General features: G+C 44.8%; 2 protein-coding genes across 7 annotated transcripts in view; both read left to right on the forward strand.

The window, feature by feature from the left end:
* rbm20 (RNA binding motif protein 20) overlaps positions 1-17,229 on the forward strand; it is a 49,095-nt gene extending 31,866 nt beyond the window's left edge. For 4 of the 5 annotated variants that reach the window (XM_048987244.1, XM_048987241.1, XM_048987243.1 and 1 more), the window contains exons 2-14: positions 1,035-2,088; positions 2,532-2,593; positions 2,995-3,092; positions 3,519-3,610; positions 9,258-9,401; positions 9,839-9,970; positions 10,064-10,143; positions 10,617-11,286; positions 11,520-11,597; positions 12,157-12,739; positions 12,862-12,966; positions 13,640-13,761; positions 15,355-17,229. In XM_048987244.1, coding sequence (XP_048843201.1) covers positions 1,035-2,088; positions 2,532-2,593; positions 2,995-3,092; positions 3,519-3,610; positions 9,258-9,401; positions 9,839-9,970; positions 10,064-10,143; positions 10,617-11,286; positions 11,520-11,597; positions 12,157-12,739; positions 12,862-12,966; positions 13,640-13,761; positions 15,355-15,414 — 3,280 coding nt within the window. In that variant the 3' untranslated portion in view covers positions 15,415-17,229. The remainder of the gene's footprint in view (positions 1-1,034; positions 2,089-2,531; positions 2,594-2,994; positions 3,093-3,518; positions 3,611-9,257; positions 9,402-9,838; positions 9,971-10,063; positions 10,144-10,616; positions 11,287-11,519; positions 11,598-12,156; positions 12,740-12,861; positions 12,967-13,639; positions 13,762-15,354) is intronic. The other variant, XM_048987242.1, reaches the window with a different exon arrangement.
* A 2,868-nt stretch (positions 17,230-20,097) lies between these two features.
* Positions 20,098-27,859, forward strand: pdcd4b (programmed cell death 4b). 2 transcript variants are annotated; one of them, XM_048986621.1, is made up of 12 exons: positions 20,098-20,160; positions 20,715-20,822; positions 21,628-21,927; positions 23,799-23,893; positions 24,236-24,349; positions 24,711-24,932; positions 25,576-25,673; positions 25,889-26,003; positions 26,538-26,645; positions 26,804-26,914; positions 27,017-27,156; positions 27,417-27,859. In XM_048986621.1, the coding sequence occupies exons 2-12, from the start codon at positions 20,780-20,782 to the stop codon at positions 27,475-27,477; spliced, it is 1,407 nt and encodes a 468-aa protein (XP_048842578.1). In that variant the 5' UTR covers positions 20,098-20,160; positions 20,715-20,779; the 3' UTR covers positions 27,478-27,859. The 2 variants fall into 2 exon arrangements, with proteins under 2 accessions (XP_048842578.1, XP_048842577.1); XM_048986620.1 differs by having other exon boundaries at positions 20,114-20,192.
* The last annotated feature ends 6 nt before the right edge of the window (positions 27,860-27,865 follow it).

Genomic DNA, 27,865 nt, shown 5'->3' on the forward strand with positions numbered 1-27,865 from the left:
AAACATAAGACTGGTTGGCTCCGCACACTTTGAGTTCAGTTCCTTAACTCTATCCTGCCCCCTGCTTGTTTTATGATATGCAGTATTAGTTTTATTTGTCTTGTTTTCCCCGTAAAATTGACCAGATTAAGGTTCTTCCCTCATCAAATGAATGAATGCATGCCGTATGTAGTATCTTGCCTTCTTTAACAGTACTAATTATTGAATTATTAAGACGTTGAAATATCACACCATGCTGGTTGTTAAAGTGGATGTATATTTACAACTGGCTGTTATGACTTAATGGTCTGGCAATGTTTCTGCAAGCCCCTGTTATGATTTTAAAAGCCAGTGAAAGAAACAGTAAGAGGTGCTAATTCTACCAAAATTTTGTTGCAGCAAATTTATGTTTGAAAAATATGCTATGTCATAAAATGAACATTTGATATTAATAATAATGCCAGTACACATGGTTTGATTTTAGTTGTCGGTCTGCTTAGTACATCAGTATGTCCTACATGAGTTTAAATCTTAGACTGGTACCATGTCCAGGGTATCCCCTGCCTTGTGCCCTTTCCTTCCTGTGATGAACCCCAGGAACATACAGACCTTGCATTAGATAAGTAGACACATCCAAAAAGAATGGAGGGATGGCTGCATGTAAAATTTCAGATTGTATGAATTAAGGATTCCTTCCTGTCCTTTGGTATACATTTCATTTAGAAAGCTTGCTCTCGGGCTTCTGCCAGCTCTAATTGGTTTCACAGCACCTCACCTCTCATTGCAAATCAGTAAGGTGGTGGTGGGTTTGAGTAATGTCCAAGGCTCAAAGACAGTTTGATTAATAAACGAAAGGCCTAAATATAGTCACCATGTGAGGACATCCGTCAGGATCCAAAAGGACAACCCAGTTAAACAAGGTCACAACTGGGTGTCTGCTTGGCTGTCGGATATTTGACACTAGAATCATGTCATCCGCTTGTCCATTGCAAACTCAAGCACATGTTAGCGTATGTTCACCAGATCGGTTGTTGATTCATACATTTTTTTTCCAGCACCAGTTCAGATTCCCCAGATAAGAAGCTACTCTCAGCTGCCGCCACACCAAGTGGGTGTGCACAAAATCCATTGCTGCTGACTCCAGCCAGCCTCCAACTTGCTCAGCTTCAAGCTCAGCTCACCCTCCATCGGCTGAAGTTGGCCCAGACAGCCGTGAACAGCAACACCGCAGCAGCAGCCACTGTCCTCAACCAGGTCCTCTCTAATGTGGCGATGTCTCAGCCCCTGTTCAACCAGCTGAGGACCTCTGCGATGATCAGCACCCCCCATGGCCATGCTGGTGGTGCCCAGCTGGGCCCGGGCTTTGGCCCCGGCACTTTGCCCTTCCCTCCCCAGGTGGTTGGCGGAAGCTTCGGGAGAGGTGGGGGCCTCCAAAACCAAAACACCAACGTCAGGCTCGGCCACATCGGAGGTGGGACATCGCAGCCTCTCAGCCAACATGCGTCAGAGTACGTGAAAAAATCGAACCTTCCACCTGGTGCAGCATTCCTCTCAAACAGCGAGAGATGTGGCCAGTTTGGCTTTCTTGCTGGGACATCTGGCGCCCCGAACAAAACCCATGACAGCCAGTATGCACCTCTCAGCACACAGGCCAAGGCCACCAGCGCCGGTAGTTTTCAGAGGGATTTTACTGCATCAGATGGTCGGGGCCCACCTTCTGGGTTCACCGGAGAGCAGAATCTGGATTCGTTCCCTTCAAGCAATCACAAGGATCATTGGCAAATTTCCAGCAGTTTCCCTCATGCAGGAAACCTGGAGATGGCTCAGAATGCCGGTGGTGGGTGGGCAAACACCAGCCAGAAGTTCCACACCAGAGGAGAACTGTACAACCCAGAGGAGCCCACCACGGATGTCAAGTTCAACCCTGTTGGTGGGCCAGTCTTTAGTGCCGGCACCCAGGGGTTTGTGGGATACCAGCCAAGTGAAGAAGCTCCGCAGGCAGCACCGATGCCTCTACTGCCCCATCAGCTCAATGACTTCCATGCTGTCACTCCGTCACTCCTGCCGCACCACTGCACTATCTGTGATAAGAAGGTATATAATCTCAAGGTGGGTGGAGCCTGTCAGTCAGAGTGTCAAAAATTTGCCTACCATTAAGACAGTGACTGGTAATTTAAGAATTATGAGTGGCTCATAATAACATTATACTTTTATAGTTATGTGATAGCAGTTTTGATTTTTTTAGTTAAGTGTTTTCCTACTGTTTCCTTTATAACTTTCAATAATGTTGTTTCGGATATAAGTAGCAATACGATATGGTACTGTGTTCCCAGGTCAGTCATGTGCATTCCATCATAATAGAGTGTGTGTAAAATAATGCTGGCCATACCTTGCTTTCAGTTGGGAGTTGTTCTTTCACAAGATGAATGTGCCTTGAGTTGTTGTGTCTTTAAATTGCCCCCACGTTGAAGGGGGGCGGGGTGGTGATCTCTTTGTGACTGAGTGGAGCAGACACCATGCTGGGAATTACTACAGTGTCTGTGTCCATGCAGGACTGGGACCAGCATGTGAAAGGGAAACTCCATCTACAGAACCGTGCGCTCTACTCGGAAGGGTGAGTCGCGTAAGGGGAAACTGATTAATGCTCGGGAGCTGGGGCTAAAATCTGCTGTAAGAATTAGCAGCTGTGACCAGCAGCGAGTTTCATGTCCTGCAAAGGGGGCAGTCTGTAATAATACACCTAAAGAAAAATACTCATTGACTTCGTCTTTATTTTAGTGTAGTATGGTTTATATTTTTCCTGTTCAGAAGTGTGTTATTCACCCAGTTGCCTTTAAAGAGGCTGGTGGCACATAGGTATTTTCTGTGCAAAATCAACTCCGCCGATTAAGATAACATTTTATGATTTTAGTTCCTCTCTATCATGAGTCGACTGCCTGAACATGAGCTCAGTTATCAGATGTACCCTGGGGGTGCTTTGACTTGGAAGTTCACAGCGATATTTTGGTATTTCAGCCCGGCCGTCGGATCTATTCACTTTCCTGCATCTACTGAAGGATGTGTGAGCTCCCTAGCTAACAACTCCATGGCTTATTCTGCAGCTGCCAGTCAAGGTAAATTACAACATTTGCTTTCCAGTTTATTTTCCAGGGATACCTAAAACAGTGACACTTTTTACAAGAAAGATACATGCTACTATCTAAATTATTCCACGCATGGCATAATTATGCTGTCGTGCCACTGTGAAATGAATGGCCTGAGAGTGTGAATTTTATGATGTGTCTTTGCAAGCATTCCATACAGATCAGTTTCATTTGACCAGCATCTGACCGACATTAGCAATACCATGTGTACCACGTATTGTAACGTTCATGTGTCCTGTCTGTTTGCTAATAGCCAACATAACCAAACATTTGGCTACAGTTAAGCTCATTGACATGCTGACATTTAGGCAGTTCTAAGAATATTATTAAGTGTCTTTGGCTTTTGTTTTCTTGTGTCTTATTGGTTGTTCTGCTTTGTATTATTTTTGTGGTTAGATGCATCCTCTGGACCCTACTTTTCCGCAGCACCTGTGAAGACACATCTCTTGCCAGGAGTGGGATACTCGTTGCCTCAGATGGGGTCAAAGGTCAGCCCCAATCCAGTCAAAGTTGTGCAAAAAAAAAAAACAAAGCAGGTTGATAAAGTTTAACAAAAAACTAGTCAGTGTTGGTTAATGTGATCTGGAAACTGGACTGACGATGGTTGGTGTGTTGCTCACATTTGTTTTCACTGTGCAGAGGAATTTGTTTATTTTAATATTAGGATGCACTTTATTGATCCCGGGGTAAATTGCTGTCACGTCAGTGCGTTGTGAGGGTTCCTAAACCACCATTAACAAACAAAGCACTACTTCATTCATTTTAAAAGCGTAGTTAATGGGTTGTTTTTTAACTGTTAATTGTACTTGTTGTTACATTATTTACTAAAATTCTGTACCTCTTGTATTATTACTGAACCAGACAGCTGTATTTGAAATATCCTCCCTAATATCACACTAGGAAGTAGGTTATCATCCTAGTTCAAATTACTCCTTATAGCCACATACTTTCGTATGTCATAGGATACTGCAACATGTTACACACGATAAATAAAAAAAGATTACTTTTTAATTTGAAATATGCATATGACGATTTTGAATCAACATTCTGTGCCTTGCTTAGAATTCTGTTCTTTGAATTTTCCTTGTTAAAATCTCAAAAGTATATATTTTTTTACTTTTAATGAATGTGAACATGAATTAACTTTTTGAAGCATTGTTCTAGAAAATGCTTTGCAATGTGTACCCTCTGGGCAGAAAATTTAGTTAATAATCAACATCCATATAAAGAAAAAAAAACAACTTTGAATTAAAAATAGTTAAGAAGAATCTTAAGAAGAACCAGGTTTTGTTAAGTGCGTCTAACCTGTTTGGTTGGAAGGACTGAAATTGCAGATATTTGCATGGATAAAAGTAACCTCACACACCCCTCCAGCCCCCCTCCCCCCATAGCTCTGTCCAAGATGTGCAGTTAGAAGAAGGATGGATGGATGTGTTCAAGGCTGGTCTTATGCACGGGGTGTCCTTGGCTGTAGCCCAGGGCCCTGAGTTTCAGGAGGCCCTCATTTTGTATTTGGTTGTTACCACAACATTTTATGTTGTAGGTAGGACCCCAGCAATGCCTTTAACCCAGGGTGTCCCCCCCCCTAAATTTGGCTCATGATGTTGAGGATGGATGGATATACCTAACTAATTTTCAAATGAAATAAGAATGTTTATTTTCAGTAAACCAGCATATTTGAAAGTCCTATGTACTTCATTTTGATTAAATGTCGGTTTTGTGGTTATAGACACGTGTGCCATTGGGTGCTGGTCGAGCTGTGTGTCTGTGGCTCATGCTTGTTTTGGTTTAAGAGCAGGCTAGAAATAACAACATACTCTACATATAATCTTTAATAATTGTTAGTAGTCTGCATGTAAATGTAGGTACTTGCTAATATGTAAAATGTGTTTATTGTCTGGGGCTGTAATGGAAAATTTGGATCTCTAAATGTACACAGGCGGCTGCATGTATCAAATGCGATCTGGGACACCAGTTCACATCACTCTGCAATAGCAGCTTCATGTTTAATCTTGATTTTACTAAAGTTACTAAATTTCTTAGGTGCAAAAGCATTTTCTGTCTGGTGCAATAGGCTGAATACTTAACATTGCTGTTGAACATGGAGGATAGAGTCATCCAGGACTGAGGTGTCGATGTCACGGCGTAAGGGGGCTGTGTTTATAAGGTGTTGCAGTAAGTGAGTAACCTCAGGGGAGACAGGCTGTAGCATCAGTGAGCCACTGCCTGGTCACACTAGCAGTGACGAAAGGCAGCAGATGGTCACACGGCACATGCAGCAGGAGGGCTAATGGCAGGGTCAGATGCCACCGACGCCTTTCTCACCCTCCTGTGGATTCTGACCTCCACTTGTCGTGCCTCCGTTGTCCCAAGTCCTTGATGCCCAGACTGAAGTGTCTGGCTGGGGGGGGGGGTGCTGTTCCACTTCTGCTTGCATGCTTAGACATCAGATCAGGATTACGGAGACGTGCACATGAGAAGGACAAACGCATGACGCTGAGTTCAGGACACCTCTGCTCATTCATCCCCAAGTGCAGCGATCAGGCTGGGACACTGAAGACTCTGGGCAACAAAATCCATACTCCAACTGCCAACCTGGGACCCCACAGCGTGACCAAAGGGGAGAAGGGCACTTGGCCAGGGATCGCAGAAAGCGACAAGTCCTAACAGTGACAGAAATATAGCTTGGACGTGTTGACAGTGTCCCCAGAGACAAACACACTGTCACTGCAATTTCTGAAATGCAAGACCCCATACCATGTGTCACAGGGGCTTTCAGGGCCAACAATTCTGTTTATCGGTGCGCAGCAAGATCACCTAACTTAGATTTCACATGAATTCAAATCTTGGTTTTACTGTGGTTGTCACTTTCTCAAGCAGCTTCATCTGCTCACCTCTGAAAACACAAGTGATTTAGTGGGTAGTTCTGTCATTTTGACTGACAGAACTTATCTGGAACATATTTAAAATGCGACGCCAAGTCAGTTGACCAGGAAGAATGTTTGTTGCATTTCTTCCTCTCAAGATCATAATTCTGTTTTGGCGGGCAATGCGTCTTATTTATGAACGATGATGTCTGGGTGTCGTGGAGGAGTACTGGACATCAAGAGAAAGCGGATCTCATATTGAACCTATAGAATTCTTTATAATCCTTATTTATGGCTCTCTCATCAGAGGGACCCAAACGTGTATGTGTGCTAATGTTAGCTCCTTTAAAAGCCCACCTGCCTGAACAACAGGTGTTCACTTTACTGCCTCTTTATGACATCATATACTTACACAAGTCTGTGCCCTTAGTTCCTGTATACTTTTGTAGTGTGGTGTTTTTATGTATTAGTTTTCATGTAAAGACTCTGGCCAAATGGTGACTTTTGTGAAAGAGCTAAATTAACTAATTGTGAAACCTATTATGTTATTTGTCCTGAGCTTAAAATTTCAGTACAAAGTGATTAAATTAGCCTGAATAGCAGTAGACCTATGGTAAGACCCCATGTTGCACTTGAAAAGGAAGGGGGGGGGGGCTGAAAGTGCAGGAGTTATGTTTCTGATCTAGAGCAGTAATGCAATCTGTAGAAATCCATTCCACTCGTGTCTGATGAGCTCTAAGACCTGTAGTCAGCACTGAGTAAACAAACTGGAATGCTTTCGGATAGGACCCTTCAGCTTTGACAGCTTCGCTGGTCACGTTATGTTTGACTAGCCTTCAGTAAGGCTGTCTGGTCAATTAACAGGTGGCTCTTACCTAAGCGACTGTGGTATGTGGTCTGGATGTTCCTGCTGGCATTTAGACTGAATTTGTATTAAAACATTTTTCGTCAAAAAAGTTTTCATTTCTGAATGGATTTCATTGGCTGTAATTTTGGCTTACCTTCGGGCTTCATAAACACACAGGTTTACCTGAGATAACATACACGGAGGGCAGTGGCTGCACTGTCGTTTTGTGTAAAGCATAGACTTTACAGAAACAAGATGATCCCAAGAAGATCCCTATATGATCACACAGAGAGAGCAGATTAAAAATGGATCCATCCCAAAATATCCTTGTGTATTTTTGTTTATGTTCGCACATGCTGATTTGCTTAGATCAGACTCCCTTTAGACAACGGAAGTGTCTCAATGTTTGGGAAAAGAGCAGCATATGATTATTTAGAAATATGACACCTGATTTAGTGATGAAAAGCATCATTATTCTGGTTGTATTCTAATATGCATATTATAATATGCATCTGTCAATAGCCTAGAGCCACAAGCAAAGAGTATTTTGTGGATTACGTTTCCAGATTATGTTCAGATAAAGATGCATGATTAAATTGGTGAAATATTACATATTGTTCACAAGGCAACCGTAATACTGATGAGAAATTTGAATTATATAGAAATTCTGTTTCTGTAATATTTGATAATAATATCTTGTAAATAAAAGTCACATTCTTGCAGTACCTACAGTATGTGCTTTAGTTGGATGGCCAAGATATTTTATTACCCCCCGCACCCTTCTACCCACATGCAGTATACAGTTATCTGAATACTGAGTATTGTCTTGGTGCAATAACACTGCATAGTGCAGTGGACAAAGAAGCAGTGTGCTGCCCTGCGTACTTTAATGAGTCAGAGCTGCATCTATATCCCCCTGAGAGCACCCTGCTCAGCTTCCTCTGTGATTTCCCTTGGTTTCATTCTGTGGTCCAGTTGGTGCCAAGGTCACGTCCTCGGTTCTGTCAGCAGTGCCCGTCGCCGCAATGTGATTCTTCCTCCATACGGTTCGAAGGAAGCCATTAAATGAGGAGAGGTTTAACTGGACAAAGACGGTGTCGCGAAAGACGCCTGCTCTTCTTAAGTTTCAGAGTCACGAACATCCTGCTGCGAATCTATTTCTGTGTTTGTCGAGCCGGGCCAAGAATGACCTTTCCTGGATCTTCTATTAGCGGGTTGCACTGGTATGGGGTGGCAATAGAATTATCACTTTCATATCTGAAAGCGATAAGGCTGGCTCGCGTGCCAAAGGCCGTCAAATGAGGTATTGCAGCCAAGCAATTAGGCTTTGGAGGATTAGCGTGGTGGTGAACCATTTCACACAGTAATAACATGTAAGTGTGGGCTGATTAACTGCATCTCGTGTACGAAGTATGAAGGGCAGCCTTTAGATGCTTTATGGGACAGCCACTGTACTTCTCTCAGACAGCGTGCTTCCCCAGGAGTTTGCTAAACATTTTGTAGGGCATACTATAAACACAAAGTGTCACTTTTGGCCCAAGGGCCCAAACCTCATGCTTTATTTAATGGGCTTAAATTCGATGACACACAAACTATGCTGGCGTGACAGTGACTTTCCCTACAGGTGCCTTAAGTCTGTCAAGTAGAGCTGCGTTTTCTCCTCAGAAATACCAGTAGGAGCCGACCCTCTGTGCTGACCCTTAACCATGTGGTCTGGGACTGTCCTGCAGATGTCACAGTCTGTCAGCCTGCTTGGATGGCAGCGAGGTGCAAGCATTTCTGTGGAAACAAGAACATCAGTCTTACTTTAAGTGACAGGTCGTGTGTAATGTGGACCAGACAAATGATCACCACGAGTGACTTTTCATGTGAAATGTCGCTTGTCTGGGGTTACTGCTGAAATTCCTTTACTTCATTCTATCCTAATATACTGTGCTATCGAATTCCCACCACAAGTGTCTACCGAACCACACTTAGGTTGTTTTAACCTTGTAGGATCACATCATGCTCAGGCCCAAGTGTCACTGGAGACAACGAGCATGAGAACGTGGTGTTCTATTCTCAAAGAGAACGCCGTCTTAACCAGTTTTCACAGTCTGACGAATAGATGCTGCGACCTCCAGTAGAATTAGCCCGGCAGCCGAATACGGCTTTGCACGTCAACGTCTTCCTTGATATCTTGTGTCATGCTGGAATCATACCAGTTATCTGCTCGGAAACAGTCATGTGCAGATGGTGTGAAATAGATACAGAGAAGAGCTGATAATGTGCAGCAGGGCTTTTCCTGCCATGTTCTGATTTTATCTACCTGTTCAGAAAGTAGGCTTTCTTTCTTGTAGCACAAAGAAGGGTGTTTTGTTGTAAATCAGTGTTGGTACATTGTGTCTGTAACACTGCCTTGCATCTGTGTTTTTCCCTTAGTTCCCCCTTAGGAAGACCACCCCGGGTCGAGTGGTTCATATCTGTAACTTGCCAGAGGGCAGCTGCACAGAAAATGATGTCATCAACCTGGGTCTTCCATTTGGCAAAGTTACCAATTACATCCTCATGCGGTCTACTCACCAGGTGGTTTTCACTTGTCTCCTGGCATTACGGACTAGTTTTAGGCAAATGGATATTCCCGGAAATGGATAGTTCAGGTCCAGAAAGCAAAATCCCAGACCAAGAGTTTTTTTTTCCAGCCAATCAGTTGAGTACTCTCTGACTGTAACTTTTTATACTCAACTGGTTGGTTGAAACAAAATCTTGAACTGGATTTTCACTTTCTGGACCTGAACTATCCATTTCCGGGTTTAGACTGCTTGCCTTTTTAATATTAACTTTTGTTTGTGTTAGATAGTCAAGTGGTAAGGCATTAGTTATGTATTTGGACTAGTTATGTTCTAGCACATCATTTGTTGCAATTCTTTGAGGTATTATTTGAGATTTTATTCATTTGGGAAAGTTTGAGGAACGCTGTATCCTCATACCAAAACTGATCTGCATGTGCTTTTTCACCACAGGCCTTTTTGGAAATGGCTTACATTGAGGCTGCACAGGCGATGGTGAAGTACTACCAGCTGCAGCCAGCAATGATCAATGACCAGAAGCTTCTCATCCGAATGTCGAAGCGATACAAGGAGCTTCAGCTGAAGGTAAGCTTGGTGTGGGATGGCGTGGCATTCAGCTGCGACCTTCATTTCACGCAGGATTCAGATTCTCTGCAGGTTTCATGATTTGCTTTCCAGAAACCAGGGAAGGACGTGGAATCCATTATTCAAGATATTAATTCTCAGAGGGAAAGAGATGAGATGCAGCAGATTGACCGGTAAGAATAAAAATTGCTGTAGCGTTTCATACCAAAACATGTGATTTAATCATTCTTCTACACTGCGTTTTAAAACATTTTTTTGGATTTTCTGTTCAGGTGCTACAGTTTATTTGCAATGTGTAGGCCTGTTTGCAGAATATACAACTTTGTTTTATACCATTAGTGAGAGGCCCAAAAGCAGTCTATGAACAATCTGGCATCTGTCATGCGCCAGAATGAATGATTTAATTTTGTGCTGTGGTTTACATTCCGTATGTGTGCAGGCCGCTGTTACTAACATGATGAAGCAGTAACAACTGCCTGGCAGTGATCGATACCTCAGGATCAGTGTCCTGCAGTGCAGGGCTTTCCCTCCATTAGCAGGATGTGTCTTTGCTTAAATGTGTTGACAACTAGCATCGCAATTGTCAAATGCAGCGCGTTGTCTGCATCACACCCGGCTCTAATGCGCCGCTCGGATGTCCCCCCAGTTACCCAGCGGAGCGCGCCAGGTCACGCAGCCCCGTCAGTCGTTCTCTGAGCCCACGTTCCCACAGCCCCAGCTTTACCTCATGCAGCTCAACACACAGCCCGCCAGGCGCGGCCTGCCGCGGGGACTGGAACAGCAACTTGGGCCCCCGGCGGGGCTCCTGGGACTGGTCTTCGCAAGCGATGCGGGAGGACGAGCGCGAGGAGGCGTGCTGGAGGAACGGTGACGACGACAGGCCGAACGGCAGACACTGCGACAGGAGGAAGCCATACCTTAAGCTGACAGACAGGATGAGCCCCAGGTCGGCAGAGGAGTGGGTTGACGGCCTGAGGGGGGGCAGAGATCGCTACACCAGGGGTAGGGGTAGCCCTCAGGGCTTACCCTTCTCATCATACAGAAGCAAGGAGGAGGACTTTTACAAGAAGGAACTGGCATATAAGCCAGATAAGCTCCAGCGGGTGCACTACGAACGTCACGAAGCCAAGTCAAAAAGAAAAGACTCCTCGGAGCATTACAGGACGTCACGACACGTGGAGGTGGAGCAGGTGGAGGATCCACCGGCACCACGGATACCGGAGGACAGGAAACCAGCATCACCAACAAAGGGGAGGAGCAAGAAGGCTCATCGCAGGCAGGAAGTGAGAGGCGACGACAAGGAGGCAGAAAGCCAAGTACGCACTTGGACTTTATTACAATGTATCATATGCAGAATACTCATGTATAATACAGTGTCATCAGATTTTACAAACAATATATAATATACAATGGAAAGAAAAATATGATATGCATAATACATGGTACAGAGCGACTGATGTTCATATGAAATGACAGGTGTGGCCAGTACAGAGAGGCTTGGCTTTCTAAACAATTACCTGATATAACATTAATGATGGACCCCTTTCAGGAAGTGACAGAGACTCGGCAAAAGGATGCAGCACCATCGTCGCCACACCCGACAAGTGAACGGGACAGAGAGAGCCAGGTGCTCCACTCCACGCAGCTCCCCCTGCACTCGTTTGCGTAAAATGCCCATTGAGATGACAGTGTGCTGTCCTTAAACACTAACCCTACAACAGTGTGTTCTGGTATTGAGAACTTTGTATTTACCGCCTGTGGTTTTCTAACCAGCAGGGGGTGGGGACCTGTAAGCAGGCTCTGGTTGGTCTTTCGGTCAGTCAACAATGCCATTTATACAGGGTCATGAATATCGGACGCCTGACATTATCAATTCAGTGACCATTGTATAGTCATTCCTTGAATGTACATGAAAGTCGTCTTGTATTCCTCTCTGTTAATAGCTGTTATGAATTATAACATCATTATTAATTCACAACCTTTGGCCACCAAACGATTAGGCATGCTTGCATTTTGTTATTCTCCTGCTTGCTCTTAGTTATAAGCTGATGTAGCAGATTTACACGCCAGGATATTTTAGTGAAACACCAGTTTCAGTTATTTGCCGAGTTACGGTTCCCTGGCCTGTCCTGAAAGCTGAACCGGAGGATGTCAGTATGTGACTCCTGACACTTTGTGCGCCACAGGTGGAGCAGTGGGAGAGTGGAGATGAGGAGAAGGACGAAGAGGAGTCCTGGTACCCGAGGAACATGGAGGAGCTGGTGACCGTTGACGAGGTGGGTGAAGAAGAAGACGATGGCATGGTGGAACCTGACCTCCCGGACCTTCAGGAGGAGGCCAAGGTCGAGGCCGACCCAGAAGCATCCCACTGCACTTCTTCTGAGTGTCCCGAGAAAGGGAGGGTCCCCAATGAGACGACTCAGGAGAGCGGGACGGCACCATCACAGGAGATAACAGGGATGCCACCGTCTGATGCCAGCACGGGCACCAAAGACTCTCCCCCTGACTCGGGGACCATGGGGCAGTCTGACCCAGAACCCAGCCTGGAGCTCCAGGTAGCCTCCCAAGAGACAAGCAGCTGCACGGACACAGACGTACCTGAGGCTGAGCCTCCACAGGACCCTGCTGGTCCCCAGGGCGGGAGTGAGGCCACCCAGTCTACACACACGCTCAGCAGCAGGGCAGCGGAGACGCCGGCGCCTATTACCCTGGAGGCAAACAACGAGGCTCCACGCAAGGAGGACACATCAGGAGAGAAGCCCAAGAAAGGTATTCTTGGAGAAAACAACCCTATTATAGAAGTCATTATACTGCTTTCCCACATTTTACATCTTAAGTTACATTTACTGTGCTTGAAATAGATGCAACCCTTCAAAATAATTACATTTCAGAGTTGCAGAACCCGTCCCAAAGCCCGACAGATGATGGAGTCAAATCGGTGCCTTTGGCCACGTGGGAGCATGACAAGGTTTTGGGCGAGCGCAGCATCCCGTTGGGTGAGCAAACTGCAATTTAGCGCCTGCTCAGCCCGTCTGGTCTGATCAGCAGGGCTGGAAAGGCAGCGTATTACGTAAGGGCTGGTTTAAAGGGCCGTAGCGAGGACAGCGGCACAGCTGGCCGTCCCCTGGGAATTGTCTGCCTATTTTTGCTGCATGGTTTCGGAGCCTCTGGTGTCACCGAGAAGGTTGTGCATTTTAAAGTCACCTGTTTTCACTTGCGTGTCAGGCATACATTTACAACTGGCCGGTGTCTGGTCATGACATTAACTTTAAAGATGAAATTCCATTGCTTTAGCTTGCAGAGTCACACACTACCTCAAATGATGTATACCGTCCAAGTAAAGCCATTTCATGGGCATAGACAACAATATCAGTGAAAACATGGTAGAATGAGTCAATTCAGGTGTCTCCAGAAGAGAGAGATGGTTCCAGTAAAATAATTTCTGGTGTAAATGTACAGACCAGATATAATGGAGGAGAAATGTTGGGCTCATCTGGGATTTCAATCCAGAGGCACAAATCATACCCTTAGACCATCAACCTTTGTCTTCTGGGGAGTTTCATTTAGCAAATTTTTTAAATTTACAGTTTAAAATGCTCGTTTTGAGTGCCGAGTCGCACTGTAAGCTGTGCTGTGAATGTCGGTTGATAAGCTTGATCGTGTTCTCAGGGGTGGAATTCATCGTGCCCCAGAGTGGCTTTTACTGCAAGCTCTGCGACCTGTTCTATACGAGCGAGGAGACCGCCAGGACGTCCCACTGCAGGAGCACCGTGCACTACAGGAACCTGCAGGTGGGGCCCCTGGGGACCGTCCATGTGGGCCAGCGCACTTTCACTGTCCTGGGGGTTTCTGCAGGGTTCTCTCAGGAGCAGCATTCCTGTAAAGGCATATTGGTGTTACTTTAGAGTGAGGATGCTCGGTGAGTTAGTGAGCTTCATATTTTAGCACACAGAATGGCCAGTTCACCCTGTCTCTTTGTCCACATGCTTATTTTGCATTGTTAAAGATCTCAAATTGCAGAAGAGGGCATTGCATAGCTACTGGCAATTTCAAGCCGTGACATGTGTCACTTCACAAAAAGCTTTTGTGCTTTATTTAAACATGACACGACCCCTTTGTTGCAGAATTGGGTCTTGATAAGGTTTTAGAATATTCTGGTCAAACCGCTCGGTAGCAGGGTTGTACTTTGCACCTTCTGCTGCCGTTTGTTTTTATAGACATTGTCTGGAGCCAGTTCAAAGTAGTGAAATAGCTTACGGCTTGACGGGTTAAATTAATGTGGAACATTTATTAGTTACGACATAAAAGCTTATCACCATTGTTATGCCAGCAGGAAAGAAAAATCATCCCAGTTATGTCAACACTTGTTACTCTATGTTAAAACAAAGCACACGATGGAGAGGTCACTTACTAACCTGTTAGCTAAACTTGGCTGCCAGCTATTACCTGCTGGACAAGAGTCACAACAATATCTGATTCTGCCATGGGGTCCAAAGGACAAAGAATATGATGTTCCTGGAAGAACCTGGTCCAGCTTCTGACCACTGAGATGCTGTGGGCTGCTACTTTGAGCTTGCAGAATGTTTGCCTTCAGAGATGGAAAGTTCAGGTCCACAAAGTACAAATCCAGACCAAGATTTTGTTTCAGCCAACCAGCTGAACACTTTGTGAATGTGATTCTTTACATTCAGCTGGTGGGTTGAAACAAAATCTTGGTCTGGATTTGTACTTTCTTCTGGACCGGAACTTTCCACCTCTGTTTCCCTTCTCCAGCATTGCCTACCTTGCACCCTTGGGGGGGCTGGATTGCAGTTCAGCAGCCTCTGCTGACCCCCCTATCCTCCTGACCATGTGACAGGCATGAGTATTTTATGCATTGAGCAGTATTAAGTTGCCCCCTACTATCCAGGCAGTGTTACGCCCCCGCCACCCAGACCGCCAGCACCCCCACTCACCCGGCTCAGTCCTGGCACAGCTGAAACCCTGGGGGCGAGGTCTACCCTGCATCTCATGGGTGGCATTCCCAGGCAAAATGCTCAAAAACAGATGTGCTGTCCATCAGACCAGGCCAAGCCTGGTTACAGAGCACCATATTGCTTCATACAGCCCCTTGTTCAGGGTCAGAGCCCCTAATCCCAGAATGAGCGCATCCATGGACTGTTTCACGCACATAGGGATTGGTGGGAAACAGTCTGCTTAATCAGCGTCATAAAGGGGTCTCTGCTTCGTGCTTTGCTTTTAACAAATCATGACAGTTTCATTTCCCCATTTTGGATTCTGCACTTGACCGAAGAAGCATGCCTCAATTTCTGTTCACAGCTTATTCATGATTCACAAACCATGCTACACACTGTCTGATGATCTCTGCTCTTTTTTCCTAACAGAAATATCTGTCTCAGCTAGCCGAGGAGAGCTTACCGAGCACAAACACGAACCCACCCTAAACCCGGCAGACATGTCGTGGAGGGGCGGCAAGGCTCTGCCAGTGAAACCAGTTACAGAACATGCTAAGCTGTGTCTGGATGCCAGCGGAACACGCCTAAGGCGCCAAGGCTCTGCTCAAACGTCACATTTCCGCACTCAGTCTCAGTTGAAAAAAGATTTGCCCAAACACGAGAGTGACCCATTCACCTACGGTGGGTGATCTGCCCATAACTGAACATACCGTACATTTCGGACTTGTGAATGGTACTGCAGATTAACGTTAATCTGCTAACCCAAAATCCAATACACTTTTTGTCCAAATCAACATATATGTAACCTGCGAAAGTCCAAGAATTTATAGGTAGTCCCTATATGGAGTGACTCGTACCAAGTGCCTAAAGGAACCACCGCCCTTTAGCTGGAGAAATCCTGCAAATTTCAGGGTTTTTTAGCTGGTCTGCAAAGCATTTTCTGCTGGGGCCTCAGTGGCAGAACATGCAAATGCACTATAACGTTTTTGCTTTGTACATAATGTGTGACGGAATTTATGACGTGTGTCTTCTGTGGTCATCGGCCTCCTTTCCCGGGAGGAGTCACTGAGGGCGTCAGGCTGCACACAAGTGAGACTGACATTAAATTAAACTTCTGCTTCTTCGGAATTTCAGAGTTTGTGCAGCAAAGTGCAGCCAGTTTTCTGTCAGTTTTATTTTTCTAGTTGTTTTGAAGATGTTTAATCATACCAGTGGTGCAAAAATACTACTGTTGAGCTTATTTTATAATTTGCAGAATGTATTTGAATTGTATTTATTATTTATAAATTTGTTTAATTGGAATATCATTTCAAAGGCAAGTTGAATAGAAAATGTTCTTGACATTTCTGTGCCATAAATATGAAGCAAAACTTGCTAAGATTTGGCTCAGACAAGGTGCTCATGTACAGAATGTGTAGAATGCTCTGTAGTCTGCAGTGACGCTGTTGTTCGCTCCATTAAATGGGTCAGCCGTAGATCCTCTAGAATTCAGTCTCTCCAGGAATAGCCCACTCCATGCTGCAGGGTGCAAACCCTTTCCCTCTTGGCAGTGACGTAAATGCCAAATATCAGGGGAATCGACCCGAGGCAACCCAGTGGTAAGCGAGCAGGTGTCAGTGTGACATTCACAACAGGCCTGACTGTTTCACTTTCCTGTTGTTACACAGGTACCAAGCGGCCATTTAATCACTGCTAGTATTCCTTGTCTGCGAAGTGTGCGAATGACCAGTGTATCACAGATAAAGCAGGTCTCAGTTCCACATCAGACTCTACATCTCAGCTTCACTTCAGCAGGTGGCTCTGCCCTGTTGCAAGTGTACAAACTTAACAATCGGTTAGCTTTTAGAATGCAGTGATGCATTATGGGTACTGAGCAAACTGTATTAACCAAAAATGCCACAGAAAAACTAACCGAAACTAATCTAACAGATCTGACACAAGGGAAGATAAGATTACTTTTTAGTTTTACCCAAAATATGATGCAATGTATTTTGCTGTGTCCATATTGTGAATAATGAAACAAGAAATGCAATCATTACCAGGTCAGAGATTTATGACATGCTGACAAGATAACTATTAAAATGCTGTGACTGGAGACATACTTGAACTGGACCATGTTTGTAATAAAAAAAAAGTGAAATCATTTGTGTGATGGAAAGAGGTGATGAACACTGAATTCTAACATCTTTCTGTTTTATATACTGTGAAAACCATTACACCCGTAATTATATGGGTTGTAATTTAATTGTTGAATATTTTGAGACATTCTTAAATAAAAGTTTAATAAAACATTTAAGAAGAGTATACTTTAACTTGTCTTTTTCTGTGCTACAGAGGAATATAAAACAGTCACAAAGGTAAAACACTTCACTCTTACATTAAATTTATTTCTTCAGCAAACATTTGTGTCAAAATCAACAGACAAGTGAGGCAGATAATTTATCGAATCTAATACTTAAAATGCTATTCAAATGACATGTAGAGAATCTATTAGGAGCTATCTGAGTGAAAAGTGCAGTAGAGCACTCAGTGGAACCATTTCAATGCAACAGTCAACGAGTACAGAAAGCCCATGGGTGAGTCTTAAGATGTTTCTAGCAAACTGCTTTGGCGTGGTAGAAATTCAGAACTCGTCCAGGATTTAAATGCTGGAGCTCTCGCATCTGAAGCCACAATTAGGATCCAAGACCAATGAGCCATGGCGAGTTGTTTTTTAATTAAATTCTATACTTTACAAGTTTTTAATTTGCTTTTTCAGAAGTCAGTTTTGACATAATGATAGAAAATGTCCTTTCTAAAATAAACTGTTGCTTAAGCAAAATACGGATGTTTCATTTGTCTTCAGTTCTGCATTTCTGTTGCGTTCATTTCAACCCTTGTCAGCTGTTTAAACGGTTTAAAATAAAGCCTATTCCTTCACAGACGTTCCCGTTCAAGATTCAAGGTTACTTCATTGTCATCAGCAGCTGTGTTCATGCACATAGTGAGATGAGACAACAATTTTCCATGTACCACGCTGCAATTGTACAACATACATTGACATATAGCAAAATACAGTCAGCAACAAGGACAAAAACTGTACCAAACAGTGAAACAATATGGGGCAATTGGGTACTGAGGTATTTTATACATATTTAAATATAACTAGCTTAATGTAAGTGTTAGAGAACCACCAAGCAGCATACCAGATATCAATTATTGCACACAAGGAAAACATAGCAGCGTTGGTTGAGTGCTAATACGTCATGTTATACACTGTAGGTGAGACGAAATGTGACCATACATACTACACAGAGTGACTTGGCAGCCTTTGAGTAAGGATAGAGTTATCATTAACAGAGCGTAGCTGTGCATGTTTAGTAGTAGTAATAGTAGACAAAGGGCATGTGCCATTGACACGATGAAAATATTGTGAAGTACATAGCGAGGTGGTGCATTAGAATGGCATGTGGCTACGCAGAGATTTTAACGTGAATATGCGTTAAGAATTCTGATGGCGTGTAGTATGAAGCTGTCACACAGTCCGGCAGAACCGGCACGCATGCTTCGATACTGTTTAGCAGACGGCAAAAGTCCATGTAGTAGGTAGAATTGGTCTTCCATGATTTTACTGGCCCTGCGAGAGCAGCGGTTGTGGTAAATGTCCCTCAGAGGAAGTAGAGGCTCCCAGATGACCTTCTCAGCTGCCTGTACTGTCCGCTACACTGTGTTTTACTAGTAAAAACTCAATTATGGATATGTGGGCCTGGAATTCTTGCTACTCAAAATATATTTGCAGATATCTACAATAGGAGTTCTTACTACAATAGGAGTTCTTACTTGACTTGACTTACTAGTATGAGTTCAATTATAAAGCTGAACAAGTAAAAATTGTATTCAGGATATGTGAGGACAAAGTACAATGGAAGTCAATAACTACGGCCCAAACTGCAGTACAAAATGGGTCCAATCTTCTCAATCAACGCAATGATCTTGGCCACTGCGCTCCCCTGTTCAATGAGAGATTCGTCGTTCGTTTAGTTCACCATCCGCGTTCGCCACCTGCTGGTGGACTGAAGTACGGCTGTATGAAAGCGACGGCGTGCATAATATTATTGGATTTACATCAAATATCATTAATTAAATGTGCGCCCTCAGAGCGAAAAAATATTCGAGGGTATCTGTGAACTGAACCAATCAATGAACAAACTCAGATGAATAGATTCGCATAAAAGAGTGACGATATTCATCTTTGCCGCAGGAAAAAGGATTATAACTATTAACATCCCCTTATGGCACACACTGAAATCATCTTGCCTTATTTGTTTATTTGCCATTATATTTTGCTTGTATTATCTTTTCTTTGTAACTAGAGCTTTGTAATGTCTCCATTTTGCGAATTACAACAGCTGGGTCTTCCGAAGATTAAATGGTGGCAATGTTAAAGGTTTTCTTTAATAGTCATGTTTACGTAGTACAATGAAGTCTGATGCGGTTTTCCAATTTTGATAATACTTCACTCCATGATTTTAGGAGTAATGAAAAGATGCCGGTTTAGTTGATAACAGTGAATGCAATCATGTGAATGTAATATATTATTTAATTCGTGACGAAAATATTTATAAAGTCAATCCTCATAATAAGACTACAGTCGCTGTCAGCTTGCATGATTTTGCATTTTGATTGGCTTATTGGAAATGATGCCGTATCCATTGACACTCACTGAAAAGGAATGTGAATATTGGTTTATATCTCAGAGTGGACAGATGTTTCCAAATAGTAGACTTCGCAGTTATCATTTGGTGCGTGAACATCGGGCAGCATTCCGATATATTATTCGTCTTTTAAAATTTTCCCGTTAAAATGCAAAATTTGAGCATCCAAATTACTTAGTCATGCCTGCATTTATAACTTTTGAGTGACGTTCAAAAGTCATTTGTCTAGTCTACATCTAATTCTGTTTTAATACATTTCCCCAAACATTCACACTGTGGGTTTTTTTATTTCCCATTACGTAATGCTGCAGTTGCACAACCTCCAACATAGATGGCAGAATTTCTCACATCGCAATATGTCTCCACGACAATATATGGAAGCTTATACGGTCTTGCCCATTGGCTTCTCCGCTCATCCGCCTCCAGACGTTCGGCCAATAAGAAATGGCGTCAAGTGCCATGTGACAGTGTTGCTGGGCAGAGAATACAAAAACAACAACAGCGACCCTTTAACTCCGCAGTTTGCACTAGAAGTTATCAGGTTGGTGGTTTCTGTGTGAGATTGATTCTAAGGTAGTTTATTTGCGCATCTTTAAAGCGAACGGGTTTTATGTGTTTAAGTGCATTAAAAATAGCGCAGAGCATTGTTTTATCTGTACATATTTATGAAAAATATGGCTTTGGGCTGCAGTATCGATCGCAGATTGCAGGCTAACTTTAGCTATGAAACTGGCTTTTTATTAGTTAAACGGCTAACATGCTAATGATCGAAGTTTCTGCATATATTATTTATCGTCCGCGTTATTAACATGCGTTTTCTGAGATTTAAATACACATACATATTTTTTTCCCCAAAATACTTTTGTATGAAGAGGATACAATGCACGCAGCAAGCTTTCTGCCTGGCCGTATTTAAAAATAGAAATTCAAATAAGTAGTTAAAGGCGAGTTAGGAGGGGGCGGGGATGCGAGATGTGGGCACCTTGCTTGGCATGCACGGGCATGTTATTGAAGTTTTCGCTTTGCCGTTGTTGACTCTGTTTCATTTGAATGAAGTTTGACAATTTCCTGAAATCCTACTTTTGTGTTTGATAGGTCACGGGATATATATATTTTTTTAATTTTCTACATTGCACGCTTTTCTCAGCCGAATAAAAACCATGGCAACCGAATGCGAGGCATGGCTTAACTCTAACCCCGTGGGTAAGTTAACCGTGTTAGCCGTGAGAGTCGCTTTAAAATTTAATTTTATTTACTAATGTCTGCGAGGTGGTCCAATGTACATGGTGTCTGAAATTCAGGAACACATATCCACCTAATGATGGGAATCAGGAAACGGAGGCTTAGGGTAGACATGAACTTCTTACGTGTGAGGAACGGCATACGATAGTACCTCATTGAAAAGGAAAAAGAAAAGGACGATTCCTTTCTTCCCCCCTCTCCCACGCTGTAAAATGTAATCTTTTCAAAAGCCATAAAAGGTTTAATCTGAGAACTTGAAAGTAATTATGACGTATTTTGTTATTATCAATAAATTATTCAGTATTTAAGCGAAAATTTAATTCTGGTTAGCTCAGTTTTTGTTCTGTTTATGTTATGTTGTTGCTGCTTCTTCGGCATTGTGTATGTAGCGCGTACTTTTTACACGTCTGTAATGACGAATTCATGCAGCTAGTGTGTATATTGTCTGTATATATGTGATTTTAGTTTTTAATGAGCATCATTGATACAATGTCCAACTTTATATAGACACATCATAAATAAAATCTAAGGAAAAGCTTTATAAAAAATTGTAACATGGTGTTATTTTATCTTTATTCAAGGCCAATCAAGTCATCTTACTGTTTGTTTGTCAGTCCAGTATTATCAGTTGATAAACGTTCTCTCCATCTGTACTGCTAACAGGGTGGCCTAGGAATTCTATCATTCTTTAGGGGATATTAGGGGATTTTTGTCTCCTCTTTTTAAAATTGTGGGGCTGTTTCGTTTTGACCCCCCTCCCCCATAGAGGTAGACAATTTGAGCGACTCCTTCCTGTCTGGGGAAGAGGAGAAGGCGGGATCCAGGCCGGTGGACAATGAGGTCAATGGCAACTGGATGTCTGCGCCCAGCATCCATGAGGTCAGGGTGAAAGCCAAGGCCAAGCGCCGGCTGAGGAAGAACTCATCCAGGGATTCTGGCCGGGGCGATTCCCTGAGCGACAACGGCGACAGCGTCCGTGGCCTCCAGGTCCCCCCCACCAGCCCCAAGAGCAAGCTGCTGGACAGGAAGTCTCGACTGGGCAAAGGGAGGGGCCTGCCAAAAAAGGGTACATGCTTTTTATTTGTACGTGTCGGCGGTCGAAAAGGCTTTCGGCTCCGCCTCCTGTCAGATTAAGCTCAGTCATTAGCCAGTCATGTAACACGGCGCTTGACAGGGGGCCCCACTTAGATTCTGTCACATCAGCAACATGCTGCCGAGGTTCAGGACCCCCCCCAGTTCGTCAGGGATGCCTGTTGTTTGTTTACATGTGGTCCAGCTGACATTGGGACTGTTGCTAAGTGAGATTTATGACGCAAATAAGCTGTGAAAGGAACCCGAGCACCTCGTGCGGATCAGTCTCCACCTCCTAACGTACATTTTAGTGTGTGAACTGAAGGGTGACTTTTGCGTCATAAAGAACCGAATTGTGTGATTACAGCCCTTTCCAGAAAAGTTGGGACGCTGTCTAAAATGTAAATAAAACAGAATAACAGAATCCAGTGATTCAAATTCTGTTTTTATTTACATTTTGCGCAGTGTCTTTTTTTTTTTTTTTGGAAAGGGGATTGTAATGCTGTAAGTTGTGAAAACAGGCAGCTCCATCACTTTGTGGTTTGAGTTTAGAAGGTGAGATGTTTCTTTGCGGTTGGAATTGTTCCGCCTGATGTTCTCGTGATGTTGCTGGGTCTCTGACACCCTGAACGACGGCAGCTGAGGTGTGGAGCTGGGAGCTGGTTATCCTGGCCGCTTTGCTTTCATTCCTAGGCTATGAAACTCGCTGCTTATGTAAGAGGTGCTTTAATAACACTCCCTGGACTTTGTGCCAGTGGAGGATTGGTTTCTTCTGTGGTGCAGATTAGCCTGTGGTGCAGGTATGTCTGAATGATGGGGGGGGTGAGGGGGGTGAGGGAGGGGACACTACCAAGGCAGCAAATGGACAATCAGCCCTGAAAGCTGCAGCCCTGACGGGACTGAAATACAGAAAATGGCATGATTGGTGCTCCAGCCTAATGTTTGTTTAGCGACCTGCTTGAGGGAGGTTCTTAAGCGAAGTGCGATGTGCCTCTACAGCGTAAGGTGCGCTGTTGGGTACTTCAGAGCCGCTTTTGGAAAATGGCTGAAGTTTATCTGATGGGTTTCGTAACTCTTGTTGCGTAAGCACAGACCAGTAAAGTGAGCTTTCTGTTCCTCTGGGTGGGATTTGACAGAGTAAATGAATTGTTTGATTATTTTAGTATACAGACTTCTGTGTGCGATGTATTCACTAAATGCTGGCTTGTCGCAATGGGCGTTTTCTGATTTTGTTTACCTAGAAGGAGGCTGTGATGGATTTCCTTGTTCTAACTTTTGATAGGTTCTTTGTGCTGTCAGACGCACACTGAACATTTTGCAGACAAATCAGCTTTCTGGTTTGAGGTTCTAGAGTTTTGCTGCTGTTCAGTGATTGGTTCCCATGAACACAGCTAACGTCTTCATCTTCATCTAGCTATTAATGAGTTTAAGGGATCAAGCAGTGGCACTGTGAAGGTGTATTAAAAAATCCTGTTTCTGTGTTTGTGTCTTTATGCTCGCTAAACTAGGGGATAGAGAAATATTGACCTATTGTCTGTAGTGTCCAAGAACCCAATTAATACATCGGTCTAGACTTTTTTTTTTTTCCCCCAGTTCTGCTCTGAAACGGTCTTCAAAAGGAGGTCTAATCGTCTCATCTGAAAACCACCAAAACTGTCATAGATTCACATGTAATATTTAGTGCACATGTGTATTTTTAGAAGGAGACACGCAAGACAGGCTGAGCATGACAAAGTAGCAGAATATGCAAAATCCAAACCCCAGAGGCAATTTCGGCCATGGGCCGTCAGGTGGGAGGGGCGTGGCCTTTCTGGCGCTGTCCTCACTGTTGGACTGAAGGGCTGAGTCTCCTTGTGTCGTTCACAGGTGGCGCCGGGGGGAAGGGAGTTTGGGGACCTCCTGGGGAGGTGTACGATTATGAAGAAGTCGACGTCAAGGACCCCAATTACGATGAAGATCAGGTATTGCATGCATGTCAGAGGAAGGCGTCACTGTTAGTTTCAGACATGCGTGTGCATCTTGCTCCCTGTTCCTAACGCTGCAGCTTTCAGGATTAGTACTTGTGCACTGAGATGGAATGAAAGCAGCCTATAGCTTGGGAGAGCTTGAGGGCTTAGGGTGGAACATTGATGGTAATTTGACGTGGGTTATGAGGAATACCAAAGCAGGCCTGCTGATATAGCGGCCCGTCTCCTTGAGAAAATTGCTTGAACATTTTATGGAGGCTTAATCTATTTGAAAGCGAATGCTGCCGCAACGTTAGCGAACCGTCAGCAGTGGCTCCTGTGACCCATCCTCTGCAGGAGAACTGTGTGTATGAAACCGTGGTCCTCCCGTTGGACGAGCAGGACTTCGAGAAGACTGTCACCCCCATCGTGCAGGAGTACTTTGAGCATGGGGACACGAACGAAGTCGCGGTGAGTTTCCCGCCGACCTCGCCCGGCTACGCCGAATGGCAGGAGTTGACGGGCAGGTGCATCTCTATAGCATAATCATCGCTGAATTTAATTACCCCTCGTCCCTTTAAGACACAAAGGAACTTTTGGCCAGTAGCACAAATAAATGCAATAAAAGATACAAAATCTCTTCATGCCCTGAGTTTCCTGGAGGGTTGAGCGGTTGACTGTTTTCCACCAGGTAGAACATTCTAGTGAGTATCCAGATCTCTATAGTTTTGACCGGGGTTTAGTTGCTGTTTAGTTTGCTGGCTCAAGGACCTTGTCAACACTAGAGCCAGGGTTGATAGCTGACTGACCTCGGTCGGCCATCCCCCCCCAGGAGCTGCTGGGTGAGTTGAACCTGGGCCCAATGCGGAGCGGCGTGCCCACACTGGCTGTGTCCCTGGCCCTGGAAGCCAAGGCCAGCCACCGCGAGCTGACATCCCAGCTGCTGGCAGCACTGTGTGGCCGCGTGTTGACGCTCGCCGACGTGGAGCACGCCTTCGACGGGCTGCTCAGGGAGCTGCCCGACCTTGTGCTGGACACGCCGGATGCCCCACAGGTTAGCGGCCGGGGGAAGGAAGGCAAAGGGAAGGGCTTGAGGGTCAGAGGAGCTGGTCGTTAGCACTTGTGGCTATGGGGATGAGCGCTTGGTGATGTGCCAACGGTTGGCCATCTCCCCGTTAACGCCCGGCACCCTGGTTAGAGACGAGTTCTCAGCGATTCTCTTTCATTCGTAGGGGCACAAGGGCTGCCACCATTGTCCGTGCGTCATCAGCCAGCTAGCTCGACGTGGCTATCCGAGTCCCCGGGCGATGAAAAAGTGCTGTGGCGCTTTCAAACGGTTCAAACAATGGTCACCGAGGGCAGGCTTTGTTCCTCACTGGAGCACGAGGCCAGCCTCCTTCTGCCTGAATTGTAGCAGGAGAATAGCCATGCAAACAAACACGCACGCCATTTCACACCATCTGTGAAAGGGTTGTTTAAACACCTCCCTCCCTTTCGCATTTTATGGAGGGTGCATGAAATGTCACTGCAGTGCTACTGAATTCTGTCTCTGATTTAAAATTCTGAGCATCCCATCGGTGTTGAGTGGTACTCCTTGAATTCAGTCACGGGCCGGTGTTTGTATGACTGTTTGCATTTCGAGGTAACCCTGGTGTGTAAGTGAATACTATTTACCGGCTCTTTTCCTTCTCTTGCAGCTTGTGGGCCAGTTCATCGCTCGAGCCGTCAAGGACCAAATCCTGTCCAAGAGCTACATTGACAGTTACAAAGGCAAAGTGGACTGTGAACACGCCAGGTATCCCTTATCCCTTTCTGCCCATCTCCATGGCTCTTCGGGTCTAGTTTTGTAACCCGTCACTGACTGCATATTCATTTCCGGAACGTTCTCATATCGTGTCGGTTGTGGGGATACTCAATGTCGTGTTATCTGCCGTTGCTTGTTTGTGGGGTCAGTCACATGATCGTGGGGGGGGGGGGTGGCTGATCGCTGATTGGCTGATTGATTGACAGGGCGGCGCTGGACAGGGCAGCCGTGTTGCTGAAAATGAACAGGGGGGGCCGACGCATAGAGAACCTGTGGGGAAGCGGTGGGGGCCAACGTCCTGTCACGCAGCTCGTCAGGGAGGTGAGGACACAATTCCTCAATGATCTGAGCATATTGCTAATCGATACAAGGACTCAGATGTTAGGGGTTTGGATTCAGGTTGGTGTGAAGCTTGAATGTTCTCCCCGTCATACAGGGGTGTGTTGCTAAGAATGCTAACAGTTTACATAACTGTACCCAGGCACCTGAACGCTTCCAACTCCATAAGTCGGTAATGGGACCTTTTGGAAAATATAACCCCAGATTTCTTCTAGGTACTGCAGTTTCCTCGCAAGATCCAAAAATATGCCATTGCGCCTTTATAAATTGCCTGTAGATTTACTGCATTTGTGTGCAGTGCGATGGACTGGCATCCTACCTGGGGTGTCCCCAAGCTTGTGCCTAGTGCTGATCCAGAGCGAGATTAGTAGTCAGTAGATAAATGGCAGCTGATTTAGTCCCTGTGTTGTTTACGTGACTCGCGCTCGAAAGCCGAGTTTCATTTATCAGTCCTCTGTGTTGCACTGAACGGTTTTGCGAGCCGTTGCGGAATCATTCTGCCTGGTCCTGTCGCAGGTTAACCTCCTGCTGAAGGAGTACGTGTTGTCGGGTGACGTGGTGGAGGCAGAGAGGTGTCTGAGAGAGCTGGAGGTGCCACACTTCCACCATGAGTTTGTCTATGAGGTACGGCAGACATTTCTGTGCTTTGTCTGCTCTGAGCTGATGAATGATAACTTTTATGCTAGTAGCAAGCGATTGTGACTGTGTAGCCTGTCATTCTCATGTATATAAATATCAAACATGATTAACACAGTTCTCATACTGCCTGTCTTTAAAATTAGGCAATAGTCATGGTTCTGGAGTCCAAAGGGGAAAAGACATTAAAAATGGTGCTGCAGTTGCTGAAATTCCTCTGTGAGTCCTCCATTATCACTGTGGACCAAACAAGAAGGGTAATGGCGCCCCCTGGTGCTTCTAGGATGAAACACATTTTAAATCTTTGCGTTGCACAACTTGTATTTTTGTTTTTATTTTATTGTATCATCATTTTCCAGGGATTTGAGAGAGTTTACAGTGACATCGCAGAAATTAACATCGACGTGCCATGTGCCTACTCTGTGCTGGAGCAGTTTGTTGAGAAGAGCTTCAGCGCTGGGATCATTGACAAAAGTGTGAAGGACCTGTGTCCTTATCGGTGGGTTATGGTTCAGCTGCTTCGTGGTCAGTCTGGTCAGACCAGGTCTACCGGCATCAGTGCTGTCCTTTAGGTTTTTTCTCGAGCCGGTTTGTAGGAAGGAAGGTCACCGGCGCCCCTTGTGTGACATCTTCTGAATTGTGAAACATTTGAAAGTAGTTCCCATTACCAGCATGTGCCTCAACACTTTTGCACTTTAGTCCTTGGAAGACAAAAATAAATGAAGCACTGTGATGATTTTTGCTTCCTTCCCCCTACAGAGGGCGCAAGCGCTTCGTCAGCGAGGGCGACGGCGGACGCCTTAAACCGGAGAGCTACTAAAGAACTTGGGAGCTTCTCTCGTGCCAGATCCTAGCCGAATTCTCCAGCTTTCCTTTTTTTGTACATTTAACGGTTTAGGTACCAATTGCTTCAGTCAGCTGTAAAGAATGTATATTTAATAAAACAACAAAAAAAAACGGGGGGGGGGGAGGGTTACGGGTGCAGTGGCACTTTAAGATTCACCCGAGATGCGCGTGGACGGCGGTGTAGAAATAAGCTAAGCTTGGTCTCAGTGCCACACCTTTCAGTGACGCTGTCATTCCATCTTCTTTTCTTTCCTGAGTTCCGATGTCACTGCCACGGTTTCCCTGACCGCAGTGTTCGTACAAAAGTTGCGGGTTTGTGCATCCAGCTTTAAAAAGGGGGCCAGTTTGGGGTCAGCAGTTAC

This window comes from Brienomyrus brachyistius, chromosome 20, assembly GCF_023856365.1.
Source record: "Brienomyrus brachyistius isolate T26 chromosome 20, BBRACH_0.4, whole genome shotgun sequence".
NCBI lineage: Eukaryota > Metazoa > Chordata > Actinopteri > Osteoglossiformes > Mormyridae > Brienomyrus > Brienomyrus brachyistius.